The sequence below is a fragment of the Acartia tonsa genome, chromosome 3 (assembly GCF_053477335.1).
Source record: "Acartia tonsa isolate MP-2025a chromosome 3, ASM5347733v1, whole genome shotgun sequence".
In the NCBI taxonomy this organism is placed as follows: domain Eukaryota; kingdom Metazoa; phylum Arthropoda; class Copepoda; order Calanoida; family Acartiidae; genus Acartia; species Acartia tonsa.
Window position 1 is genome coordinate 6,030,316 of NC_137262.1, and position 27,381 is coordinate 6,057,696.

Here is a 27,381-nt window from a genome sequence, read left to right on the forward strand (position 1 = left end):
ACTTAACTCTTAAAGTTAATGTTTTCAATTATATTGAAAAACAAGAAAAAAATACAGCTTTTAATTTATTTACAAAATTGATCTAAAAACAATGAAATACAAACAACTATCTAAATGCCCAAAATTGCATTATTTGGATTACACAATGCTGCCAATACATGAGCTTTCATTCTATACACTATAATAAAAATATAAAAAAATTAAAATTTATAACTATCTTTCTTGGGGCATGTGTCTCATTTCTTGCAGCTTGGCTTTACTTCTTCGCCTAAAAATATTGTTTCTTTGTAAGAATTTCATTCTTGTTTCCATGAAGTACCTGATGAGAAGCCCCTACTCCACCACTAATTTTGAATAATTAAAAAAAAATTGAGGGGGTGTTTTTTTTTCATTTTTTGGGGGGTTGGGGGTGTTCCACCCTCCAAGAAAATAGCCTAAAACCACCGCAGGACCAGTAGGTATATTCCCTAAAGAGTAGAATCCGATCGGTTCAGTGGTTACCGAGGTCTTAAGGGACGGACAGACGGACAGACAGACATCATTCTACTTTGTATTATAGATTTTATATTTCAAAGAATTAAGTTATGGATTAGCTACGCTTCTATTAAAACTACAGATCATAAGTTTTGACAGCCATCATATATCTCAATGCTTTTTACACTATTCACGCAAGTTTAGTCTGAACATGTAATTTATATTTACTTCTATGTTAATCATGACGAAGACGAAATACTTTTGTGTCATTTTTGATTCCTGTGACGTCATATAATAAGGAAGATGAGAGGAGAAGTGGGAAAGAAAACCCATAAAAAAGAGATGGAGAATATGACGTCAAAAGTGGTGCAAAAGTTATGTATTTTGGTCTTCGTCTTAATCATTTTTATTGAAAAGCGAAACTTTACAACATTTAGAGGGTGTCCGAAAGTCAATTATAGATATTATTTTAAATTTAGGCCTTATACAATAATCCTATCAATTCTATAAATTTAAAAATAGTTTCAAATTAAAAATTCTCTTATTTTATGCATTTTTTATAACAGATTGAGAGCGGATTTTTGTTTAACCAAACCGAAGAAATATTTTGGTTTTTTTTAATTGCCCTGCTTTGCTTATATGGATGTTATCATCCTAATTCGAATCTAAAAGTTATAACAAAAAAAAACTATTTTACCTCATAAGATAAATAAAAAGAGCAGCTCCAAGTAAGGATAAAACTAGAGAGACAACTACAGTACATATTATTTTACTCAATTATCCATTATAACGTATTTTCATCTAAAGCAAAAAATAAGCTATGTCCAACGTGGTTTTTTTTTTCAAGGGAAGGTTTATATTTTTAATTAAGGTAATTTTCAACTGAGGACCTTATTTACATTAAAGCCCTTATAAATTATGATTATTTAATTCTATTTGTTTCAGTTTCATGCACTTTGTAAGTTGAAGTTAACAATTTATTTCCTTTTGCTTTAAAGATTATTGAACAACTTATTTAAAAAATTTAAACTTGTTTTAGACCATCTTAAAAGAAAATAATTTTAAACATTTTAAACATGAATACAAACATTAGATTAATCTTTAATTCAATCTTTAACAAACGCGTTGTTAAAGTCAAAGTGCTGTAAAGTTAAAGAAATAATGTGGCTATTCTAACTAATAATTTATCTGAGTAAATTAAACCTAGAAATGATATTGTACAGATCATGGCAATCCACCCAGGTCCAGAATATGCCTGAAATTAGTATAAATTATCAGTTTAAACATTTTATTGAGAGGTTTCGTGATCGTTAAGTAATTATTTTTAGAAGTGTTCACAAAGAATACTTTTCCTAAAGCCAAGCTTTTTAGCTGTTCTATCAAAAATATAAAAAAAATTACTTTTTAAATTGATATTTCTTCCTTTTTTAAGAATAGATACTGCAAAATTAAACTCATATAACAATCTTTACTATACTTTCCTTACGTGGTTTACAATTTTTTTCGCCAAGTGTATTTCTATTTTAGTTTAAAGGCGTTTTAAAGATTTTTGAAAATGTTTTAGCCTTGTTGGAATAAATACCTTAGAATTAATTTCTTCCTTTAGTCCCACTGTACAATCTTTATTCTGACCATGTGTATTTGATATTGTCATAGTGAGGCTTTTTATACATTTTTATGAAGTGCTACTTTGAGATGTATCATCCTTGTAGAATAAATACCTTAGAATTCAGTTCTTCTTTTAATCCCACTGAACAATCTTGTGTGTTTTATATTGTAATAGTGAGGCTTTTTATACATTTTTATGGAGGGCTACTTTGGGATGTTTCATCCTTTTGTAGAATAGATACCTTAGAATTAATTTCATCTTTTATTCCCACGGAACAATCTTTATTCTGTCCATGTGTATTTGATATTGTCATAGTCAGGCTTTTTATATGTATATTTATGGAGTGCTACTTTGGGATGTATCATCCTTGTAGAATAAATACCTTAGAATTAATTTCATCTTTTATTCCCACTGTACAATCTTTATTCTGACCATGTGAATTTGATATTGTCATAGTGAGACTTTTTATACATTTTTATGAAGGGCTACTTTGAGATGTATCATCCTTGTAGAATAAATACCTTAGATTTAATTTCATCTTTTATTCCCACTGTACAATCTTTATTCTGACCATGTGTATTTGATATGGTCATAGTGAGGCTTTTTATACAGCAGGTACCTTTCCATTCTAGCCATTCCTAAATATATTTTATGACTTTGCTAAAAAACTTTATCAAAAAAATGGGGTATAGTCCCTTTCGTGGCAACGCCCCTGAAGGGGCGATTCTTCGAATTTTCAAAATAGCTTTTCTCCCATTTCTATCCCCCTGCGGGGGGGGGGGGGGGGCTCTAACTCTGCGGGGCCAATTGCCTAAGCCCTGTGGGGAAATCACCTAAAATCACCTATCAAAAAAAAATTTGCCACGAAAGGGACTATGCCCAAAAAATGTAATGGACAAAAGAGTTAATAATATTTATTTAAAAATTGAGTTACAGATTTTTTTAGGAAAAATGTTTTACAAACATGGGACTTATGAAGTTAACACAAAGCCAATTAAACAAGATAAGCTTAAAATATTGTGATCAATACCAAAATCCATCATTAAGCTTTATTCTAGTTACTTAATGGACAGACAGACAGGTGAACAGACATGCTCTGGTAAAGGACTAGCTCAGAAAAGTGTTATATAATCAGGACCTGTAAATTGGAACCCAGCCTCCAGTTTGAACGTTCCCAGTATTCTCCATTATCTGATAATTTCATCTCTCCAAGTCCACTTTCTATACAGTAGAAATAAAGTATTACACTCCTTTATTATTTCAGTATATTAAGGTGATTTTTCTTACTTTATTTAAGTTTAAATGCATCTTTTAATCCTTTAAATTTTAATTACATGTGGTTGTTGCCTTTACACACGATTAGAATATAAAATCATAAATAGAATCAGTGAATAAAAAACCGGATAGCGCGATCTCAGTGGCAGACAGACGGAGAAAATCTATGAAGTATCTTTGCAAAAAAATCGTTTGAAATACCTTTATCTTGAATTAGTATGATTGTCTCCCAAATTGTATCCTAAAAGTGAAATAAAATCTATCATTAATTTTATTAAATGCTTAAATTGCAAAATGAAAATTGCATTTTATGTACATACAACTAGAGTCTATGCCTTTAATTTAGATTGTATTTTTAAAAAATAAATTCAAAAAATATTTTTCCCCTGAAATAGTTATGAAACTTACCAGGACGTATGCGTAGATGCATTGTAAACGAGAACCATATTGGCTCAGTGGTTAGATAGATCCTTCGGAACACACAGAAAAAAACCACACACACACACACAGACAGATAGACTTCCTGTTACTTTTGTATAAGCATAATCTTTAATTTAATTTTTAAACATATTTACCTCGCAAGATTGATTAACTTTTTTTGCACAAAAATTTTCCCAAGGAGATTGTTCAGTGATACAGATAGGGGTAGAGAAATCTTTATCCAGTAATATTTGTTCACTTTCAACCAATACCTCAAACTAAAAAAGCATATCAAATCTTTAGATTAGAGTCATAACGCTTATTAAATGGTTTCCAGGGGCGTCTTATATGAGAGGATTAGACTCCAATAACAGATTTGAGAATAAAAATTCTAAAAGATCCTTTTTTAGGTAACTTTACAAAGTGTCTCGAAAATCAGCCATGTGACGTCATAAAAATGAGGGAGATGAGAGGAGGAGTGGGAAAGAAAACCCCTAAAAAAGAGTTGGAATCCCTCATTTTTAAGACGTCACATGGCTGATTTTTTGAGACACTTTTTAAAGTTACCTTTTGTAGTTTCAAATATCCTCCACTCAAATTTAGCTTAGTACCCAGAAGAAGCTTTCCTTTATTTAACTTTTCAAAAGTTTATTAAGGCTATATACGCTTTTTAAACAGAAAGACAGGAAAACATATTTCATATTCAGTTTTTAATATTCATTTTTTACCTCTTTGGTAACAGTCTGTAATAGTCTAACATCCAGTGTTGGAAATCTATCTGGCGGGAAATTTATTTGTGGTCTCTGAGGTTCAGCTTCCCTTTTAGTTCTTGTTTCATCCTTGTTATTATTTTCTAAGTTATCATCAGTGTTAGTTACAGATCTATGTTCTCTAAACAATGTCTCCTTTACTGTGTTAATATCTATCTTTCTTGGATCAATCGATTTTACAACTTTTTTGTCTATTTGAAAATATTTATCTATGATTTTAAAAAAGATTATCTTTATCTGCTTTTTCGGTCTAGTAAAAATAAAAAAAATATTCCAGTAAGTGTAACAGTTTCATTAAATTTATCTTTTAATCAAATTATGCAATATACTTTTAATATGACATGAAAGGCACAGGGATAAGGGATGGGAAACGTAAGAAAAAATTATTCCAGGCCTATTTTCCAACTAGGCCTAAAAAACTAGTTTCGGGATGACGCAGTAGTTAGATTTGAAAACTATGAACAATGATGAAATAGCTATTATATGAATGCAAAGAAAAAAAGTATAGAATAGAATTCAGGTAGTTGATTTCACCTAGCATAAAATATAATAAAAACTTTTCAAAGAACCAATATGTTAGTGGGTTTAAGTAGAATCCCGTTAAGATGGTCATTACTTCGCCACCCCCCCCCCCCCCATTTAAAAAAAAGTTTTTTTTTGAGATGGTTAAATCTGATTTATTTTCAAACATTTTAAGGGGGGATCTACTTCACCCCAAAATTTGTATATAGAAATAAACACCGCTTTAGCTCCCCAGCTTTAATAAATAAATTAAGTAGAATTAAATAAGTACATGGGTAACATTCTATCAACTAATTGTTCCATAGCATACATATAAATTAAGAATTTAAAAAAAAAAAATTTTACGTTAAAAATTAACAGAAAAGTTTAATTAAGTGTGCAATAATTTTTACCAAAATTAATGAAAATTTTTTTTAACAAAACACAGTACACTTTTTATTTACATATTGAACTAGTTTTGTATTTGTAATCATTTAGGTGGGCTATCAATTCCACATGAAATATAACTTTTAAATTGTCTAAAGACATGAGTTTTTCACCTTTTTCTGAAGTATAAAATGTTGAATCCTACGCAGTCTTCAAAAAACGATCTCTCTGTTTATGTTTTGCTATATGGACATTTATTAATGTGTAGATTTAATAATAAGTTGATGTGATTGAACATCATATATATTGTAGTCATTCTGATAGCAGAAAATTTCCATTGTTTTCATTCTAATAGCAGAAATTTATGTTTGCTTGAATTAATTTAGCCAATTAGGAACTGGGGGACGCGTTTGTTATTAATTAATTGGTTAATGCTAAAAGCAAGTATCAGGCTATTGGATATTGGCCTACAGCCAATAATGAACTGGCGAAAATGAGTTGATTTTATAGGCAAAAAAGAAAAGTTGCCCCATCACTTTTAAAAGGAGGCTGAGACCTAATTTTCGGTCAGGTTTCCCATCCCTTATCCCTGGAAAGGCAAAAACAATTAAATATTTTTATAATCATAGATTTTCCCTTTTGAATTAGTCTCAGTGACAGCTCTATTTACTCTTGTTGATAGGTTAGGTACAGCTCTGTTTATGATAAATCCACTTGGAGATGGTGGCTTGTCTACTGGTCGCACTGGCAGAAATAAACCTAAAAAGGAATATATGAAACTTCTAGTGAAGTGAATCCAAAAAGTTAATAATTATATTATGGCTTTTTTTAGGAAAATAAAACTGTTACCTGATGGGCCTAACTGGTTTTGTAGGTTAAGCTGGGACAAAGTGGTTGGTTTAGGTACAGCAGACACTCGCAGGATGTGTCTGGTGCCAGGTATAGAATCTGTAGGTACTGTCACCTTAAAATAAAATAATCATAATGTAATATAGTAACAGCAGATACATGCAGGATATGTCTTGTGCCAGGTTTAGAATCTGTAGGTACTGTCACCTGAATATAATATAATATAGTAACAGTAGATACACACAGGATGTGTCTGGTGCCAGGTATAGAATCTGTAGGTACTGTCACCTAAATATAATATAATCATAATGTAATACAGTAACAGTAGATACACACAGGATGTGTCTAGTGCCAGGTATAGAAAATTACACCATAAGGTAACAAAACAAACAAGAAAACAGGAGAAAATGCATAATTTGGAAATATATAAGTAAAACTCATTCCGTGTGCAAGAAAAGGTATTAAAGCACGATAATTCTCTATATTACAGGTAACAGGATGTTTGTTTGTTCCTATGTCCGCTAAGATCTTATCCGCACTGAAGTTAAATCCTACCGTTCCCCTTATCTATTTTTTTTTTTTTTTTAATAAAACAAATAAATGAGGAGGGGTTGCACCAACTTCTTTCCTGAAGCGAGCGTCCTTAGTATCTAGAGGCAAAGCCACAAGTACATGAACAAAGTAAAGTTTGACGTTCATCATTATAAAATCGATGAATTCATGCTTTATTTGACTTAAATGTCGATAAAAACTTACTGTGACTGTAAAATTGGATCTAGATTCTGCTGGTAGATGGATGATACTGGGTCGTACTTGGAATTCTCCTGGAAACAACATTCTTCGCACTGAAAATGTTTCATTTAGATTATTTTTAAAGGGCGAATATAGGTTTGATATGATATGAGCTTATATGAAAGGTGCAATTTCATACTTTTAGAATATCTATACCAAATTTAAAAATTCAAAAAAATCCTTAAGTAGATTTTGCAATTTTCTGTTTCAATTGAACATATGATAAATGAGATTGCAGACAAACCGTTTATTTTAGCCCTTTAAAAGACTTTTTTTTTGACTACTTTACTTATGTTTATTTAATTAATACATTTGCATGCATCTTTTAAGATCATAAAATTATTAATTTTCGTAATTTTAAATGTAATTATTTTAATTACAAATAAGCGTACGTCGGTGTGACGTCATTGACACGTCACCATTTCCTCTGCGTAAACAATCGGGTAGATATTCGTTACTTAACGTATTTTCAATGAAATTATTTACCCTTACACTTGCGTGGTTATGCTTCAATCAGCTGTTTACAATAAACAAACACTACGGCACTTTCCTTGTAGTAATTTAGTAAATAGTATTTCGTAATCAACTGGTGTCAATAGTGTCGCTGTTATTTTTATTTTTATTTTTAAATTTATTATCCTGTTCTAAGTATTACATATTTCATGTGTGATCTGTTTTTTACTTTATTAGTTATTTATTATTTTGATAGTAATAAAACTATTTGTTAGGTCTTTTTAAAAAGCCGAGTCTTAATATTATTAATTTTTCAACTAACCTCGTGTCCTTCCCCTTTCTCTCCCCCCGTCTCCCGCTATTTATGTGAATTGTTGTTTGTAAGCTACATCCAGCAAAATCTAATTTATGTTTACCCTAGTTATTCCTTTTTCGTTAAGCTCTAATACTATATACCCAAACTACCCCACCCCCCTTCCTTCCCACCCCCTAATAACTTAGGAGGTCATTGCATTGTTGAATGGGTTAGTTTTCTTGCAGTCGCAACCCCACACTCTCCTCACTACCTTGTCCTCTTCCTTTCCATATCCCCTCTGACTCTCCCAATCCATTTTTAGTAGGTTAGGTTCCAATTAGTCATATGTTAAATTACGATAAATCTCCGTCAGTCTGACCTTGCATATTTTTCTTTATCTTGAGAAGCGCAGCTACTCTCTTGTTCGAAAAGTGCGTCTGTTTTTTTATTGGAAATTTAATTTATAATATTTATTCAATACTTTCTTATTAGCGTGGCTACTCTTTATTCGATAATCAGGTCTGTTTGTCTGTCTGATTTTATGTCTGTTAAATTACTCTAATTTTCCATCAGTTTGATTCATTGTTGTTTTCTTTATCTTTAGTATCGTGACAACTCTTCTATTTGAAAAATCCATCTGTTTGTCCTTTGGAAACAACTTAAATTCATTCTAATTATTCTATTATTTATACTTTTTCTTTTTAGTGTGGCAACTTGTTTTTGTATAATTTCGTCTGTACGTCCATCCATTTGTATGGTTCTGTTCCACTACTCTAAATTACTATAGGTCCGGTCTGATTTACTGCAACTACGCGACGTTCTCATTATCCTTAGAAGCGCGGCTAAACTGTTTTGAAAAGTTCATCCATTCGCCTGTATATCCGTGAAAACTTTTAAAATCCATTATACAAAATTATCAAAAACATACTATACATCTAGAAACATTAACCCCTTGACGTTTTTTAAAGAGTGAAGCTGCTCAATAATTTAAAGATAGTATCTTTCCTATATGAATTTCTATGTCAATATTTTTTTTCTGGTATGTCTCATTATTTATTTGCAATACTCTAAGTTTGTTTCGGTTCTCTATTTTCTCGATTTTTTAAAGTTTCTTGTTGTGTTTGGCTACTCAGGGATATTATCATCCTTGATTCTAATGGGAAATTAGGAAAAGGTGGTAAATAATGTATTTGTATGTATTTGTGTTTGTGTCATTTAGTTTTATGGTTTGCTAGCTAAAAACTCCTATCCTATTATATAAAGTAGTAAGCGTTTTTTGTATGTCCTGAAGGATCTCGCTAACCTCCGAACCGATATTGTTCTCCATTACAGTGAAGTTTCTTATAGGCCCTGAGAAGGTTTTAAACTATTTTTGGGGAGGGAGTCTACACCCCCTCCCCTCAATAAATTTTTTTTTACTATTTTGAAACTCAAATTTAAAATGGGATGAGGTCGACTATTCCCTCTCCTACCTTAAGTGCCCCAAGAGGCTTCTAGGGGGCGTAGCCGCTAGTATTTAAAATAGGAATCGTTGGTGAAAACTTTATAGGTATCTGCTAATGCAGAATCATATTTTTAAAAGCGAAGCTTTTCTATAATTAGGGTCGGTCCGTCCGTACGTCCGTCCGTCCGTCCGTCCGTACGTCCGTCCGTACGTCCGTCCGTCCGAGATAGATAGCTTTTATTCGTTAATTTAGGCAGGTTAGAATTGTCCTATCGATTTCAAATTTTGCAAGATGATTCCTGTAGTAGTTAGGTACGATTTAGAAAGCGTAGCAACTCTATAATCATTACCAGAATGTACGTACGTCCATTTTAAACATGTTGATTTTTCTACTTTTTTAACAACAAATTTTTATGTGATCTAGTTATCCGTTTGATCTGATTTTTTGTATATTGATTCATGGGACAACAAAGAACAATAGTATAAGCGAAGCAACTCTATAATCAAGTCCTAAAAATGTAAGTTTGTCCAGAAACATTATCCCGTATCAAGCAGTTTTTGAGCAAATTTACTTACAATTTTGCTTCGACTGTTTCGTTTCTTTTATATTCTGATTATTCAGTTCAGACACTATACAAGTGTTAATGTCCGTTTGTCCTACCGTTTCAGTGCTTCGCTTTTATGGATGTTGTCATCCTTGTTTTAAAGTAAGCTACTTTTGTGTATATTTCCCATACTATAAGACATTTTTCTAGCAATTTTTATCAAACACTAAATGGATTTTGGTTTAAGGTGATGGCAAAATGCTGTGCACTCCACTAATCAAAATCAAAAAAAAATATTCTGTTTCTTTAGTATAAAAAGTGCAATCGCTTGATATATTTGTTAATGTTATGTATAATTTATTTTTAATTTCAGATGTTCTTAAGATTACCTAATACTTAATGGAAATGTTATGAGTAGTTGAAGTCAAAAAACCTGGATAAACAAAGTTCATTATTTTATTGATAAATACAGGTCAGGATAAAGAATACTTTCAACCCTTTATAATTTGAAACAAGAATGTGAAAATCCACAAGTAGCACATAAAAAAAAATCATGGAATGGACAAAATGATATAGAGTAGATGTAAGTTGTCATAATTGAAATAAAAGAGAGAAATGATATGCAAAAACTCAAAGAAAATCACAAGTAAATTATCAAGTAGCTTCTCTATTAAAATAAAGTTATTAACCAGTCAATACATTTTTTTATTTTTAGTTTAAAAAAAACATAAAACATAATATTTTGTTGGGGGCAAGTTGCACTTCCTTACCCAATAGCGTTATTAGTCTGTTTTTTTACTATATACACAAGCAGCACACACACACTTACTACTTCATGATATAGGATTTAAATGCGAAGATTTTCTACAATTATAGTTGGAACGTGTACATATATATATTCTATGAAGTAAAGCAGTAAGTTTTTTTTGTCTGTAGCTGAAGATTTCTATTACTAATAAACTGATGAGTTCTCCATTTTATGGAAGTTTTTTTTAGGTCCTTAAATGGTTATAGGATATTTAATTTTTATATCTAAGTTTAGTTTTAGGGTATTTTCCTCTTTCCAAATTATTTAACACTACAGGATGCACCCCTATCATCTAGAGACTCTGTATTCAAATTTAAATAATTGACTGAAAATAGCCAAAAACCATACCAATGCTTGAATTTGAAAATCAGATAGCTTCAAACCATCTATGTAAAGATTGTCTAAAATTTAGAAGCCAATGCGAGTAGTTATAAATATTTCAAGCTACAGACAAAAATATCTTATTACTTTATATAAAAGGATATTTGTGAAAACTGAGCATTTATATTAAATGGAGGTTATTAATGCAACTATCTTGTAATCGATGTGTAAATGGCACTTAGAATTCGAATTTCTATCTGAAATTTTGCATGAGTAATCCTTGGTAGGTCTATTTTTCCCTTAATCAAACAAAAAGTTGGAAAAGTAACAGCTGGCGGCTCAGCCGTTTAGCAAATCCATCACAAAACCTATCTCAACATTATACTCTTTGCTGCTCCAAAATGTTTTCAAACGGTTCTAGCCGGTAGTTGCTGGTACTAGAAATCTAAAAAAAAAATTTTGTACCTTTTCACATTATTTAAAGTATAAATATGTTTCAAAAAGTTGATTCCTACGTAATTTATGACAGATTTGCCCTAAAAATAGCCAACAAAAACGGCTGATCTGTTAGCTGTTACTTATTCTACTTTTTGTTCGATTTAGGGAAAATTGACCTACCAAGGATTACTCATGCAAAGTTTCAGATCGAAATTCGAATTCTAAGTGCCATTTACACATTGATTACGAGTGGTTCCATTACCCCCCCCCCCCCCCTTAATATTACTAGAAAGTCTTTAGGTACTATTCAATTATTTCAATTGCAACTTTGATTTACCTACAGTTTACAATTATTGTATAAGTTTTTTTTTAGTTGAAAATTGAATGAATTCTCTAGAAACCATTTGATTAAAATTGTGTTATTTTTTTAAGGTGACGTAGCTAGGTATGCTGTTTACTGTTGTATTTGTCTGCCAGTGGAATCCACCAAAAATATTTATTTTGGATATTAAGTATCAGGTATACATCTTATTTTTAAAAAAAGTTGATTAGCAGCAGGATGACTAAAAACTTGTTAAGATTTAAGTTTTTTTGCTTTTTGGAGAAGTGGACAAGAATGTTTTCACTCTAGTTAAGATAGTTTTAAAATTACTAGCTAATGTGTTAAAACACAATATTTAAAGCTGAGGCGTGTAGAAGGGGGTTGTATGTAACCCCTGGCAAAATTAGGTGTATGGATATAACCCTCCTGATGTCCGCCCCTCGCTAAAAGAGCCATGGTGTGATAATGTCTAGTTTAATGATTTTAAGGGGGCCATAAAAATAAGGGGGGTGGGAGTTTGTACACTTATACCCCATATTTCATTTTTGCACTTTACTTCTAGGGGCTTGTAAGCTCAAAACTTAAAAATTTTGTATTTGGGGGGGTTGTTTTACCCAAAAAGCTCCTATAAGGATAGTGCAAAAATGAAATATGGGGTAGCTAATCAACTTATTTATGTAAAAAAAAGGTTCTATTAAATAATTCGGCTTGATATCTTAAAAAATAAGATGAGAACTTAAAATTTTAGTGTTTGTGGGGGTCTTTTGCCCCACTAGCCCCTAGAAGGAAAGGCCCAAAATTAAATTTTCAAAGGTAGATTCAATCATTTAAGAGAGTTTACAAAAATAATTAGGTTGATAACTATAAAAACAAGCCCAAAGGGCCAGGGCAAAATTTGTTACTGTATTTTCTTTTCCTATAAATGTACAAACTCCCCCCCCCCCCTTATGTGATATAGGTACAATTTTAAGTGTGCTTCTTTTTCTTTGACTTTTCATCATGTTGTTTTGCAGTGGGAACGGGGACTTTTACATCAAAGTAGGTGTATCTACCCACATGACAATTAAATAATTCCACTCAATTTTGGTTTAAGGCAGGTGTCAATATTTTTGGCGCGCACTCTCCTTGACACGCCGCTAGTTTAAAGCTTCCAATGTTTACATATTAAACAACCTTTTTTCTTTTTAGGAAAGATAAATGCGAAGTCGGCATCTTTCATCACAATCATTTGACTGAAAATTATCATCGTTCAAACTGTTCAAAAGATCCTAACGGACACGCATATATATTAATATTTTATAGTGTTTGCCTAAAGTATGTGCTTTCTTTTCTTCAAAGATAGTTGTGTGCAAAAAGGAGGGAGGCGGTTGTGACACTTTTTAAAATCAAAACTTAAAGTCGAGGAACTCAAATAAAAAATAATTACAGCACTGAAATTTGGCATGCCAGTTGCTTTGGAGATGCAATGAGGAACTGTGAATAAACGGCGGCGGAACCGCTGCTATGGCCGAAAATTGCTTTTTCCCTCCGTATTTTTTTTTTGTCTTTTCTTACCAAATTACCTAAACAATTTAGAATCATCTAAAAATTTTGAATCATCAAACAAATATTTTTTCATAAAAATTACAATTTAAGAATAAAAAAAGTAAGTTGTCTTGACTCAGATGATTTAAATTGTTTAATTTGGCTATAAAGGCAAAAAGTTGGCAGAAAACGGAGGTTTTCTGCAATAGTGGCAGTTCCGCCGCCTTTTCTTCACAGTTCCTATGTAAAGCGACTGCTGTGTCAAATTTTTAAGTTTTGTTCCTTTAAATTTTATTTTTGAGTTTAAAAAAACCGACCCCCTCCTTTTATACTTCCAAAAGGCACAATTTTACATAAAAAACTTATTTTGTATTATTTTTTTCAATAGGTAAGAGATGCCTAGTGTAGTGTTTTATATTGTTAAACTTTTCAAATATTATCAAATTAAACATTTAGTATATCTTCTATTTGTTTTTGTTATATTAGGATTTGAAATAAACTAATAAATTCAAACAATTTCATAATTAGTAATATACCTAGTTGCTGTATAATTTACTTTTTACTTATGTCTGTTTCATTTGTGTGCAGCGTCGGGACAACCACCCCAATTGTTTTTTTGCCGAAGCCAAAAACATGTTATTACTTATCTCGCCCATTTGGAATTAATTGAGCCCATGGTTTTGTTTCTAACCATTTTCCCTTTTAATCTTATTATTCTTAAATTATTAACGGCGGGGGCGGTTGTCCATCCAAAGTTTTTATGAAAGATTCCAAAACTTACGTAATAAGTGACTCAACCTAAAAGATTTGACTTAGTTATCTTTAAAACTAAGGGAGTGGTACCTAAAATAAAATTGCTGGTATTGCCTTTACTAATTTCTAACTTTAACAGATTTGAACCAAGCACCTTTCCAGCAAGGATATGTGTTTTATTACAATTGTGGCCTGGTTCAGGTTTATGTTATACACAGTTAATCGAATGAAAAGGTTTCAATTCGACTAAGGTTTCATGAGAAAAAAAATATATTAATTATTTATTGCATCGTATTATAGACAGATTTCCGCAAATAGTATATTGATCCCATGCAAACCAAAACTGTTAGGTATTGAATTATAATGTTATTTAATAATTAATTTCATTATTATTTTAGGAAAATGTCTATAATATAATATTCAAAGCCACACTGGAATAATTATTACCTATCTAATTTAGTAGAAAAAATTGCCAAAATTAGTTTTTTATTTCAATATCTTAAAAAGAAAATAAAACAAAAAAATCCTTGATTGCTAAAAAATACTTAAGTACATCATCCACACTAATTAATAGCGAAGCTACTCCATAATCACTTTGTCAGTCTGTTATTCTATGGAAAAAAATTTAAAAACCTCTGACTGGGTTTAAATTTGAGGATTATTCCATGCTGACACATAGCTACTAGGTCTTGATATTCCAAACATAATGCAGCATATTTCAGTATAAAACATTCATGGTGGTCCATCACCTTTTATCCACTTTAATCTTTTACTGATTTTCTTTTGCTTAATAATACACTTTCTCCATATGTATGTCCATGATTTTTTGTGATTCGCTACTTATGAATAGAATATTCAATAATAAAGTTTTACGCTGAAGGAATGTGGTTAAAATAAGTTGCTCTTATTTATGAACAGTCCCCTTATTTATCAAAGATATTCGTTACCTAAAATATTAAAGGTGTATTTTCACGAAATGCATTTAAACTTAATTTAGTGAACTGCATATTTTTTTGCTAGTTAGTGGGTTAAACTATATTTATATGGCATATATTTGAAAGAATTTCAATTTTCTACTCGTAGTTTTGAAAATATAATTAACTTGCATATATCACAAAAAGACAATTTTCAAGTCATGATATTTTAAAAACTACGTCGTCGAAAATTGAAATTCTTTCAAATGTATGCCATATAAATGTAGTTTAACCAATTAACCAAGAAAAAAATATTTATTATTTATTTCAAATCGATTTGAGATCATAAACATTTCCCAACTTTATTTGGTCAGGACTTAATTTCAGGGAAACTATTTTTGACATGGTGTGGTTGTTTCTCTTCCCGATACATTAAAATACTACCTACACATTAAATAAAAAGCTAACAATTTCAATAACCGAAACCATGATCAAATATGAAGTAGATATTTAAAGCAACTCATTTTCATACAATATTAATTGCACTTTTTTTATGACCCAATCAACTACGAACTAAACAGTCATGTATAAATTTATGACTAATGAAGTCAGATTTTATGTAGTAGTTTTTGATTATATCTTTTTTCTGTCATCAAAAACATGTATAATATGATTTACCTTATCATAAAATGACGCCTATGGGCGAGGCTGCTAACCATGAAAGTTTTATAATAACGTTTTACTACTCATTGGCTTAACAACTTTGGGGACTTTTATCTAATTTTGATTGGTTGGTTTAATTAGTTGGATGTCCAAACGTTTCAACCACTAATTGTAACCTGAAGAAGTGGTATTTTTGTGTATCATCATTGGGGATGTTGTACATTTCTTTATTGACTATTGTCCTATCCCTGTAGATCCTTTTCTATCCATACACCCTGGCCTGGTCATTATGCTAAGAAACAGACAACCTAACCCGCGACCATGGCTCAACACGTAGCGCATCCGCTCGGTGTCGGGAAGGTGATAGGTTCGAATTTTGTTGCGACACCGCATCATAACAAAAGTCGTTAAAAATGGTTCCCACTGCTGCTATGTGAGATGCGCGACGTAAATAGTTAGAGTGGGGGGGAATGCCTTGGTCCAAAACAGGCGTGACTCGTTACCATGCACAGTTAGGACTTCTCAGATAAAGGTCGTGCATCTCAGAGAGTTGGTTGTCTGATGGGTGAATGGACGGTTTACACCGCAATCATAAGTGAAGTATGTTTAAAGGTGCGTGGAGAGAGGTGTAATACCCGAAGCGACACCTAGCCCCCTAGAGTCTTAAAACATACAACCTACTCTTTGATTGCAACACCTTTGTCCGGAAGTCTTAACTGTGCATGATATAAGTTGGCCTATTTTGAGACATGACATTCCCCCAACTGTAACTATTAAAAATGCGCTTCTGACATAGCAGCAGTAGGAAACATTTATGACATCTTTGGTTATGAAGCAATGTTGAGATGAGATTCAAGCTCTTCACCTCCAAGTGCGTAGCAACTCTATAAACATTACAAGAAAGTCCGTACATCTGTTAAAAATATGTTGATTTTTAACCTTTTAATAATTTTTTGTTTTATAATTGTACTTTTCAACTGGTTTTTGGAATAATGATCATGATCACGGTATAATACTATAAAAGAAGTGTCTGTAAAATCAAAACACGCAACTATTGCATAACATGTTGCGCATTCGCTTGTTGTCTAGAAGGTGACAGGTTCAAATCTCAGCCCGACACCATGTCATAACTAAAGACGTTAAAATAGTTCCTACTGATGATATGTCAAGTGCTTAACATAAATATTTAGCATAGGCTGAATGTCTTGGCCCAAAACAGGCGCAACTTATTACCATGCAGTTAAATCTTCTCGAAGGTCGTGCAATCAAAGGGTTGGTTGTCTGTAGGACGTTTGGCCTATTCATGCACTTCAGTACCAAAATTTGGTTCAGACACACCAAAATAACACCTAATGGTGTATCCCGTCTTCAAGAGGTTATTTAGATTATTAAATAACTATCCGTATAATCAAATCAAGCCTTAAAAATGTAGGTATGTCCCTAGACAATATCCTGTATTTATACAGTTTTGTAATAAATTTAATAAAAATTTTGTTTAGACTCCTACATTTATATTGAACTTATTTAGTTCTGACACAGTTCTTTTATGGATGTTATTTAAAATGTTTGTTTAGGCCCGCATATTCATCGTTGCTAGCCATACTAGTGTCAGCTAATATCAGTGAAACTAAAAGAAAAGGTGTACTTTGATACCATTAGTAATAGAGTAGCTACAAAACTACATAGATATAGAGCAAGCTTAGTATTATATTATTATTTATTGCAATTACATATTTATTATTGTTTATTGGAAATCAAACATTATGATGTATGAAGAGACTACAGTTAGCAAGAATTGGCCAAGTCACAGCTTGTCTTCCACAGCTTATCTTTGCATCATTTCAATCTTAATAAAATAAAAATATTGGATTTGGTGCAGTTCACGGTAAAATGGTCCTGGGATCGTTTATATAAACAAAAAAAATATTTATACTTTTAAGGCTACTCGCTGATTCTTACAGGCCTTAAATGGGCGGGCTTTTGGAACAATGCATTGAAAATACAATAGATTTTATGCTTTTTTTCTTCATATTACTATCCACGGAAAGATGTCTTTTAAGCTAAATGTCGGATCCTTTAGTTTTACACTGTTTAGTTAAGAATTCCCAACTAGAATTCAGTCAAATCAGCTTATACTAATAATGAAATTTATTCAGAAAAAAACCACAAAACCTATACAAGGTTTTCAGCTGTCGTTGGGGGGCAATATATAGTAAAATTGACGACCTCTCCATTTGTCCACCAAATATTAAGTTAGGATTGGCAATCAATCCAATTTTTGGACCGGATTCGGATTCTTGTGAGAATCCGTCCAAAAATAAAACGGATTCTCCGCGGATTTTTTGACGGATTTCGGATTCCAGCAATATTTTAAAAGGTTTAAAAAAAATAAAATAAAGGGTTAAATTATACCAGGCACTGGAAAGAATCTAAAGCTGCGTTTTTCATATTTTTTGAACTCTCCACTTGGTGGTGTAGGTGGGGAAGTATGGGGGGGGGGGGTGATCTTTAATAAATTAATAGGGTTGTTTTTAATCATTGTCAATTTATCGTCCATTGTCTCATCCACTGTACATACCTTGACAAGGATGACATGGATCCATGATTAAACCATTCTTCTCTGTTTCCAGCACTTCATGGCGAGCTTCAGCACAGACTTGTCTTTCTCATGCAGCTCCAACTCTATCTTCCTGATAATAAGGGTGATTAGGTCCATAAGAAGCGCAGCAATAATAAGGATGAACGTTTTTTTTAATAACTCTTTAGGTACTCTAATACAATCATGGATGGACAAAAATTCGTTATATAGCAGATTTTGGGTAGTTATAGAAAATTAAGACATTTTGAAAATTTTGGTACCCATTACCCCCACCCCCCTTCAACACCCGAGAATGATATTTTTTATAACAAGGTTAGGTTATAGGCTAGGGGGCAAAAAAATAGTTTTTAATCCGTGGGAAGCTGTTTATACTACGATGCAATAATAACTATTATAGCACCTTATTTACACAGTTTCTCTTAGCTGAAAAATTATGTACTTTTTTAGCATGTTAGTAACGCAACATCCATTAATATTGAATACCTATCAAAGCACAACAATATTTAACTACTATAGATGTTCAACTCTCACCCCCCGAATCATAAATTCCTCCCTCTATTTTTATACATTTTTGCTTTGAATAAAAGCGCTAGTAGAAGATAACTTAAAGTCTTTTTTCTCGTGCTATTTCGGTTTTATACACAAACTGTTACTTACTTGTATACTTGATATAAGTTTTATAACAATTTTACCTGGAACTATTGGTAAATGCTTCTACAGGTCAAGGTTGATGTCTGAGACACCATGGAGGGTCCACCAACTGAAAAAAGGGCTTGAATGTTCTCTTTTCTGGCTAAAGTCTCTCATACAAATTCCTATAAATAAATTAGTTTAGTTGTCAGCGTATTCTTTTAGATTATATTAATCCCATTCCACTAAATTTAAAAGGATAACAGATGAAAAGTAGGTAATAAAAGTTAGGTTTTGATGTTAATTTCACTTAGGAAACAAAATCTATTCTGTAGCTTAGTTGGGGCCAATAAATCGATTAATTTTATTTTTATTCAATTGTCTTCAATAAAATACAATACATGGTTTTTGTCATGGGTTTGACTTTGAACTGGTTTCATTCCAGTGGAATTTAGTCATAATTGGAACTGTATTAGAAACAGGGTGGCATCATTACCATTTAATATCTGATGGATTAAAACTGGTTTTAGCCACACAGAAAAAAACTTGTATCATATTGCACTGTAGATAATTTTTACTATTAAACGAAAATTATTTTATTAGCCTGGGATCATTGAGACAATAAACGGCAATAAATCTTATGTATTGTTTATTCATTTTATTATCAACGGAAAGCTGTCTGCAATTTTGTTTTCAGCCGCCGCTATGAGGCTGTTTAGCCCTCACATTCATTTCAAGGTTGCCGTGCTTATAATGCAAAGATTACGACCATAAACAAAGAAAAAAGTTCCGTTTATTACGTTTGTTAAATAAGACAGGCGCATACTGAGAAGAATATAGTAGCCACACCATAAAAGAAAAATATAGAATTACCCTAATAATTTAGAATGGATTTTTAGGATTATAAACGTTGATAATTTTTGGTTCGTCTTGTAAAACTTTAGGGACCAGGGAAATAAACAGCCTGATGTCCTCTTCCTACCTGTATACGCTACATTTTAAAAAAAAATACCTAATAAAAAGTATAGTCAAACTTGGCCTGACACACACGACACATATAATAACCTACAACTTAGTTTGTTTATGTTATGTATGTGATAATGTCTGCTAATTTACTCTCAACTTGACTTTCATTTGCGTACGGGGGGGACAAATTTTCTCCGTAAATATTTTCCTAGTCTTCAATATTAATATTTTCCTACATAATCAGATTTTCATTAAGGTCTAGGAAGTTTTTTTCCAGAAACCTTTTTCTCATTTATTTGTACTGCAAAATAACAACAGTATTTAGGCAAACTCTACATGCATCCTGTTGTGAATATGGGTATTTGAATATATTAGGGAACCACTCCTCTGACGTCATGAATTGGCCCAACTTGGCTAGGTTTTTAGCTATAACGGCCTTATCCAATGGAATATCTTTATTTGCTTGAGTTATTGATAATGTATAAACTTGCACCTTTGATATAAGCTCATATCATATCCAACCTATATTCGCCCTTTAATGTTTAGCTTAAATGATCTTGTATTGTATTTTCCATGTATTATTGATATTACATTCATTATTAGATACTAGTTGATCGACCCTAGACTCTAGAGGGGTGATTACAAAACTTCCCGAAAAAACCTTACTTCTTTTTTTAAAAAAGATTAATAAGTAATTAAATTAGGCACTTTTTTTGTAAGCCTTTTGAGTTACAACATACTAAAGGTTTGCTTTTTGAAAATTGATCACAATTGAATATCAAAAACTTTTACCTAGTTAATTCATCTTTTATTTTTAATTTTTTTCATATATCTACTGCAACCAACCCAGTTTACTTTTCAGTTATTACAATAAGATGAACAACTATGAGCTCTATTAAAACATACTTTTTATTTATTTTCTTTATTATTTGACCTAATATCTTGAATTAACCCTTACAGATCGGGCCCCTATTCCCACCTTAATAGATCGGGGGGGGGGGTCATATTGACCCCCCCCCCTCTATCTTGGCTTCTGTTACAGTTAAAGACGTAAAATTTTTTTCTGGTGGTTCATGTGTATTTTTAGAGAAAATTACTTTTTCTAGTCATAGCGGTCAGGCCGCTCCTTAGACGCTTTTTAGCGGCCAGCCGCTAAATTTTAAAACAGCTGTAGAGCGGCCAATTTTGCAGCTAGGATGACCAAATTTTAGGACAAACTTTTATTTTTCATAACAAAAAAATTACTTTTTCTGATCATCGCCGAAAAACGGCAAATAACGGAAACCGCCATTTTCGGCGGTTACGGCAGTAAAACGGCGGTTGGCGGCGCCAATTAATATTTTTATCTGTTTATTGTTGCTCAAGGATTTACCAAAAAAAATTTTAGGTCTCTAGCTGTATTAGAAGCCACGATATTCATGATATATGTCTGTAGTAAAAGCCGGACAAAAATCGGTCATAAAGTCGGTCAGGGTGCGGTCAAACGGTCATAACACCACATTTCTCATAAAGTCATTGATATCTCAGTATTCACCAAAAAAAATTTAGGTTTCTACCTTATACAAAAAAGTCATAATGTAGAAATTAAGATTTATTTAGAATATTTTTTTAATTTTGGTGCTACCCAACCGACTTTGACCGGACACCACGACCGACACAGACCAGATATCCTAATAAAATCAACTCTTGCCGACGTATAATTACTAAACTTAAAAAGTCATGAAGTCACAGCTCTCCATCTTACCTACAAAAAAAATGACATTGAAAAAACTAGAGAGGGGGGTCAATATGACCCCCCCCCCCCCCGATCTGTAAGGGTTAACAGAAATGTTGAAATGTTGTAAATATGACTAAACCTGGTAAATTTGTTAAGAGATAATCATAATCATAAGATGTTGTGGAATTTTGGTTGGGTGAATTTCAAAATGGGGTTGTGAAATTTGGGTAGGGTGTAAGGTAGGGATAAATAGTTTGGAAAACCCAAAATTATGTTATATTTTTTATTATGCTTGAAAGAAATTTTAGATTCATGTTATATAATTATTAAAATACACAAATAATATACAAAATATTTATTGAGTATGATATGCTTTAAACTTATCAGAATTAGATAGCTGTTCCTCAAAATAAAAATTAATAAAGCAATTTAACATTTTTTTAGATTCTACTTTCCATAGTTGATGAATTTTGGGGGAAAAATAGGGTGAGGTTATTTTAATGTTTTATCCCTATATTCCTTCTTATTCTTACCAGATTAAAAATTATGTACTTTTAAATTAGCTTCAATAATCAAACTCTTTCCTTCAATGAGTTCTCCCTCCAATAATTTTCTCCCATTTATTTAAACTACCCCTTTTCTCTAAATATAGCAGCTACTCTTTAGTTTACCATTTTATCCATCTTTGTACATAGTTTATAAAATGGTTGATTTGGTAACTATTTATTTGTGTTTTACATAATAGATCATGAATGACAAGTATTGTATTATTCTTTTTAATACTATTAATAAATTAGGCTTTTTTGAGATAGGCGTTTTCTGAGATAGGCGTTTTTTGAGATGACCCTTAAATTATACAAATTAAAAGGTTTCCAATAAATTTGAAAATTCAATGCAATTTTTTATAATACCTGGAGCATCGCCATTATGAAAAGAATTGAATTCACTGAATTGAAGATTGTCAATCCCTATTTGTTCTATTTTCATATCATACTCTACTTCACGGGATAGATGATTCTCTGAATGTCAAAATAATTTAAACCAACAACATGACCCAAAATTGGCGTAAATTTTCTGAATTGTTTAACTTGGATTATACTACTGTATAATGAGACTACAATTGTAAAGGAAAACCATATCGGTTCAGTGGTTAGCGAGAACAGACAGACTCATACACATCCTGTTACTTTTTTACAAGGATAAAAAAATATCATTTCTTCTGTTTTGTTTATAATTAACTAATATAAAATTAATTTACTTCAGGTCATTAAATGGTATTTCAAAGAAATATATATCATAATTTTTAAATATAGGTGTGAATTTAAAAATCAAAAAATATTTTACCTATTAGAAAGTGAATACTTGATACTTCACCAGCATACACACTCAATCTAAACAATAATATATTATATTTTTATACAAGTAACAGGATGTCTATGTGTCAGCCTGTCTGTTTGTATTGATGGATCTTGTTCACCACTGAACCGACATAGTTCTCCCTTATGATATACACCAATTAAAAAAAAAAAAAAAAATTGAAATGATAGGGGGGTCGACTTTCCCCCCCCCCTTACCCTCAAGTGCCCCTTGTCTGATTGCATATATTTTTTTTTTAAATGATATTTATAACAACAATTGGTTTCTGTAAAATTCCAGAAAATGTTAATGTTTTCTAAATGCTATTAATGCTCTTGAAAGTTCCTGATAATTTACCTTGAAATATTTCCAATGTTGATGGTGATTGGATCAGCGCTAGTCACTACTCTTGGACTTCTATCTATACTGTTCTAAAAATATAATTGTATTTTTAATCGAAAGTTGTCTTTACAAATAAAGATTTTTGGTTTAACACATTAATTCCAAACATAAATAAATCCCATTACATAAAGTTATGAGAGTTTTTGTTTGCCTGATATCGTTAACGGCAAACTCGATTGAGTTCTCCATTGTAGGGAAGCTTTTAATGATTTTAAGCTATACTCAGATTTAAGTCTTAGGATGGTTTTCGGCTATTTTCAGATCCCTTCCTTCACCTTTGCATACATATCCCCAAGAATCTGGGGCGATGCCGCTAGCATTAAATTTTTCTTGGAAGGAACCAGCTCTGTATAAATCAACTAGAAAGATATTTAGCTATTACCTAGCTTTTCTTTTGGCATACAGACATAAGGACGGATAAACATCAAAGCATTTTATTTTTAGAATTTGTGCATTAACAAAAATCTTTTCCAAAAATTAAATGATATATAATTTTTATATATAGCTAACCTGTATTGGTGGTTTAACTGGTAAATTTACTGAAGGAAAGTTATCCTCATAGAAACCATAATCATAGTCGGAGGAAACTATCTCTACCTCACGATTTAACACTCTAAATTAAATTTTAGTATTATATTTTTTAGGTTTGACTTTTGCTTGAATTTGTTATAGAACATTTGAATATATACAACCTTGGTATTTGTTGTTGAGAAGCTCTTGATGACTCAAAATCATCGTTTTCATTGTTATCTTTATCAAATTTATCAGGAAGAGCAGAGGTAGCAGAAAGATTATTCATTATATCTCTCCTGGCTATATTTCCTTCTGTCATTATAGCTATGGATACTCCTAAATCTACAGATCCGTTCCTGGAATAAACAATACATTACTTTGTAACACTAAAATATTCATAAAATAGATAAAAAATTAAAATATTTATTGTTTTAGATATAGGAAATGCATGTGTAGGTAAAATAATTTAAGTCAAATTCTTTCCTTTAAAATTTTTTAAGCTGCACAAAAAAAATACAGTACAATTTTATTCAAGAAGAGATTTGCATATCTTATGTGTAGATTACTGCTTATTACATTTATTTAAATAAAGATTTTAAAATTACTAGTCTTTTATTTTTTGTTCATTTAAAGAAAATGGTTAAAAATGAGAACCAAAAATTATTCTTACCTGGCATCAGAACTGATAAAGATATCAGAACTTGGATTAGGAGGCTGAGTGACAGAATTTCTATCTACCACACCTTCCTCTGATCTTCTTGCAGATTCTATACCAGTAGATCCTCCAGAAACCACTTGCTGCTGACTTCCTCCTGTAGATAAAGTCACAAATGAATTTGTGTTGGGATTAAAGAATTGCTGAGTACCTGACAGAGTATTGAAGGATCTGGCATTGTCAACTAATTGATTTTGGGATTGGGCTTGATTTGAGGAAGGAACAAATGATTGGGCAAAGTTTGTGCTAGTTGGACCAAAGTTTTGAAAACTATTTGTGAAGGATTGAGTTGAAGGAACAAAAGTTTGTGCTGTATTTGTCACAAATTGATTAGGATTTAAGGATTGACCTGTGTTTACAAACTGTGTGCGAGGATTTAAGGATTGAGCTGAATTTGTAACAAATTGAGCTGGAATTAGATTTTGATTTGAGTTGACAAATTGTGACTGAACTGTATTAGGTATTTGAAAGCCTTGGCCCAAATTTCTAGCAAATTGAGCAGTGTTGAAATTTTGGTCAGGATTTACAAATTGTGTTGTGGGTACAACTCTGTTAACTGTAGGAATTAAGGATTGAACTGGAATCAAATTATTTGTTGCTTGTTGAGCATTCAAGACTGTTTGTGTAGAGGATTGATTAGGAGTTTCTGCACCACTATTAAAAGAGAGTGCAACATTAATTGTAGGATTAAAAGAGGGAGGTTGACTTGCAACAACTTTTTCTGTTGTTGTTGTTGTAGTCTGCTCTGTTGGGAAAACAAAGGGAGCTGAAGGCGTTTTGGTAGTTGTAGTGGTTGTAGTTGTAGTAGTAGTTGTTGTTGTTGTGGTGCTAGTTGCTATTAGAATTTCAAGATTATTTATATAGGAAAGCAATACAAGTTATAAACCTGGATTAAATATAAGATTAGAATTTATGATATAAAAAAGTTCAAATGAAAATGTTTTATTTTAAAGAAAGCTTGAGGTTAATTATATTCTTGGATTGGTTTTTGGAGTGTGAGGGATTGGGAAAAGGAAGTATTTTAGCTTAACTTCAGGGTTGAAAGTTAAAAAATGTATGACAAAATTGATTCAGGAAAAATAATATTAATCCTGTATAAATAACCTTGAGTAGTGCTAGGTGCTGCAATAATTGTTTGAATAGGAAATATTGCAAATACAGGAGTAGGAGCAAAACGAGGAGGTGAGGAGGTGGTAGTAGTTGTTGTTGTTGTGGTGGTGGTGGTAGGAGTTGTTAGTTGAGGAAATATTGCCTGAGTCAGGACCAGAGATAAAAGGATATGTAACTTAGCTAATATATTCAAAAGTTTTGAGGAATAAAGGTAGCTTTAAATTTCAGAAGAATGTTTAAAATAATATTATGATAAATTTGGTTCTTCAAATATTAGGAAAACTTTAATACTAGGTTTTAACATCTGACTCTCCATATATATAAGTGTATCTACAAGTAACTAGTGTGACAAGAACAGTTATTGTGCATTTTCCCTTTTATTATAAATTTTTTTTTTTTTTCATGGAAATTTGATAATACTGGATAAATCATATACTTTTCTGTGTAATTATCAATACAAGAAACAAATCTTGTTTGATATAAAATTTGTTTTTTATCATTGATGCCCCTTAGACACATGTTAACTAGTTAAAGTAAAATCATAAATGAATACAATTAGATATTTGATATGGCTTTTATCCCTGGATAGGAGGAAGTGACTGGACAGGATTGATCACAGGATTAAATGAAAATATTGGAGGACGAGGATGATATGTTCTATCTAAATAGACACCTCTATTGTCTGGATAATAGAGGTATTAGAATTGAGACACTAATCCTTGAATAACTTTAAACAACCTAGCCAAATCAAAAATTTAAGTTGAATTGACAATAAATTACCTCCTTGACAAATATTCAAAATCATTTTGAATTTGATTAAAAAGTGAATGTTACTTGAAGAGGGGGGGGGGACACCAAACTTGGATAAAAAATTGTGTCTCTATTCTAGATACCTCTATTATCATAATCTTCAAATGTTTCATCTTCATACAGGAAAAATGGATCAGAATCCTGTAAGGGAAAGAAGGGATCTGGATTCTCGAATTGCAAGACACGGTCTGGATTTGTATCCAGAAAAACTGGACCTGGATTATCTCTACCTGGAAATCTAACTCCCTTGTTCTCCGCTCCATTCCCAAAATCAATTCCATCTTAAACAAAAATGTAATTATCAATTGAAAGATAAAACTTGTTAATACTAAAAGACATTTAAAATTTTTTTTTTAACATAAAGAAAACTTATCTAAAGTGGAGTATAACTGCTGAAGAGTGCCTGGAGGCTCCAACCTTACAGAAATATAATTACCTATAGTAGTGTATAACTGCTGAAGGTTGCCTGGAGGTTCCAACCTCCCAGAAAAATAATTACCTAGAGTGGAGTATAACTGCTGAAGAGTGCCTGGAGGATCCAACCTTCCAGAAATATAATTACCTAGAGTAGTGTATAACTGCTGGAGGTTGCCTTGAGGTTCCAACCTTCCAGAAAAATAATTACCTAGATTGGAGTATAACTGCTGGAGAGTGCCTGGAGGCTCCAGCCTTCCAGAAATTCCATCACCAGAATACCGAGAATATTCACCATTTCTTTGCTCATACTTTTTTTGATTGTCAATAAACTTTTATTTTAATGCTTGTATAAGAAATACTGTACGATAGATAATTAAAAGCTTCGCCCCAAACTTCTGAATGCTTTGCTCTTGAGAATAGAATGGAACTGTCTCGACATCATAAATACTATTTATTTTTAGTCTTGTTTTGGTCTTTAGGTATATTTGAGAACCGGGAAAATGGCACAAGAACAAGTAGAAATCTGCCCAGAAAAGAATATGCAATATGTTTATTAGTTATGACAGAAGGACATCTTTTTACTTTATTT

At 31.8% G+C, this 27,381-nt stretch overlaps 2 protein-coding genes and 3 long non-coding RNA genes across 6 annotated transcripts; 1 reads left to right on the plus strand and 4 right to left on the minus strand.

Moving 5' to 3' along the window:
* Positions 1–52: 52 nt before the first annotated feature.
* On the minus strand, positions 53–2,368 carry LOC145315062 (uncharacterized). 2 transcript variants are annotated; one of them, XR_013877941.1, is made up of 4 exons: positions 2,325–2,368; positions 1,678–1,729; positions 1,172–1,226; positions 53–268 (listed from the first exon to the last, which is right to left on the minus strand). It is a non-coding gene; the product is annotated as an uncharacterized LOC145315062 (long non-coding RNA). The 2 variants fall into 2 exon arrangements; XR_013877940.1 differs by lacking the exon at positions 2,325–2,368 and adding an exon at positions 2,057–2,140.
* A 215-nt stretch (positions 2,369–2,583) lies between these two features.
* On the minus strand, positions 2,584–5,187 carry LOC145313071 (uncharacterized). The gene is made up of 6 exons (XM_080152334.1): positions 5,165–5,187; positions 4,507–4,798; positions 3,934–4,056; positions 3,560–3,599; positions 3,222–3,304; positions 2,584–2,721 (listed from the first exon to the last, which is right to left on the minus strand). The coding sequence occupies exons 1-6, from the start codon at positions 5,185–5,187 to the stop codon at positions 2,584–2,586; spliced, it is 699 nt and encodes a 232-aa protein (XP_080008460.1).
* Positions 5,188–6,043: 856 nt separating this feature from the next.
* LOC145313081 (uncharacterized) lies at positions 6,044–27,231 on the minus strand. The gene is made up of 12 exons (XM_080152347.1): positions 27,196–27,231; positions 27,001–27,100; positions 26,606–26,656; positions 24,411–24,552; positions 23,920–24,096; positions 23,738–23,840; positions 23,183–23,256; positions 22,814–22,860; positions 22,381–22,488; positions 7,042–7,130; positions 6,286–6,400; positions 6,044–6,195 (listed from the first exon to the last, which is right to left on the minus strand). Exons 1-12 carry the CDS (start codon positions 27,229–27,231, stop codon positions 6,044–6,046), a joined length of 1,194 nt encoding a protein of 397 aa, XP_080008473.1.
* On the plus strand, positions 10,181–13,740 carry LOC145313147 (uncharacterized). The gene is made up of 3 exons (XR_013877264.1): positions 10,181–10,286; positions 11,814–11,900; positions 12,892–13,740. It is a non-coding gene; the product is annotated as an uncharacterized LOC145313147 (long non-coding RNA).
* On the minus strand, positions 17,257–20,285 carry LOC145313148 (uncharacterized). The gene is made up of 4 exons (XR_013877265.1): positions 19,799–20,285; positions 18,849–18,971; positions 18,136–18,247; positions 17,257–17,403 (listed from the first exon to the last, which is right to left on the minus strand). It is a non-coding gene; the product is annotated as an uncharacterized LOC145313148 (long non-coding RNA).
* Positions 27,232–27,381: the final 150 nt, after the last annotated feature.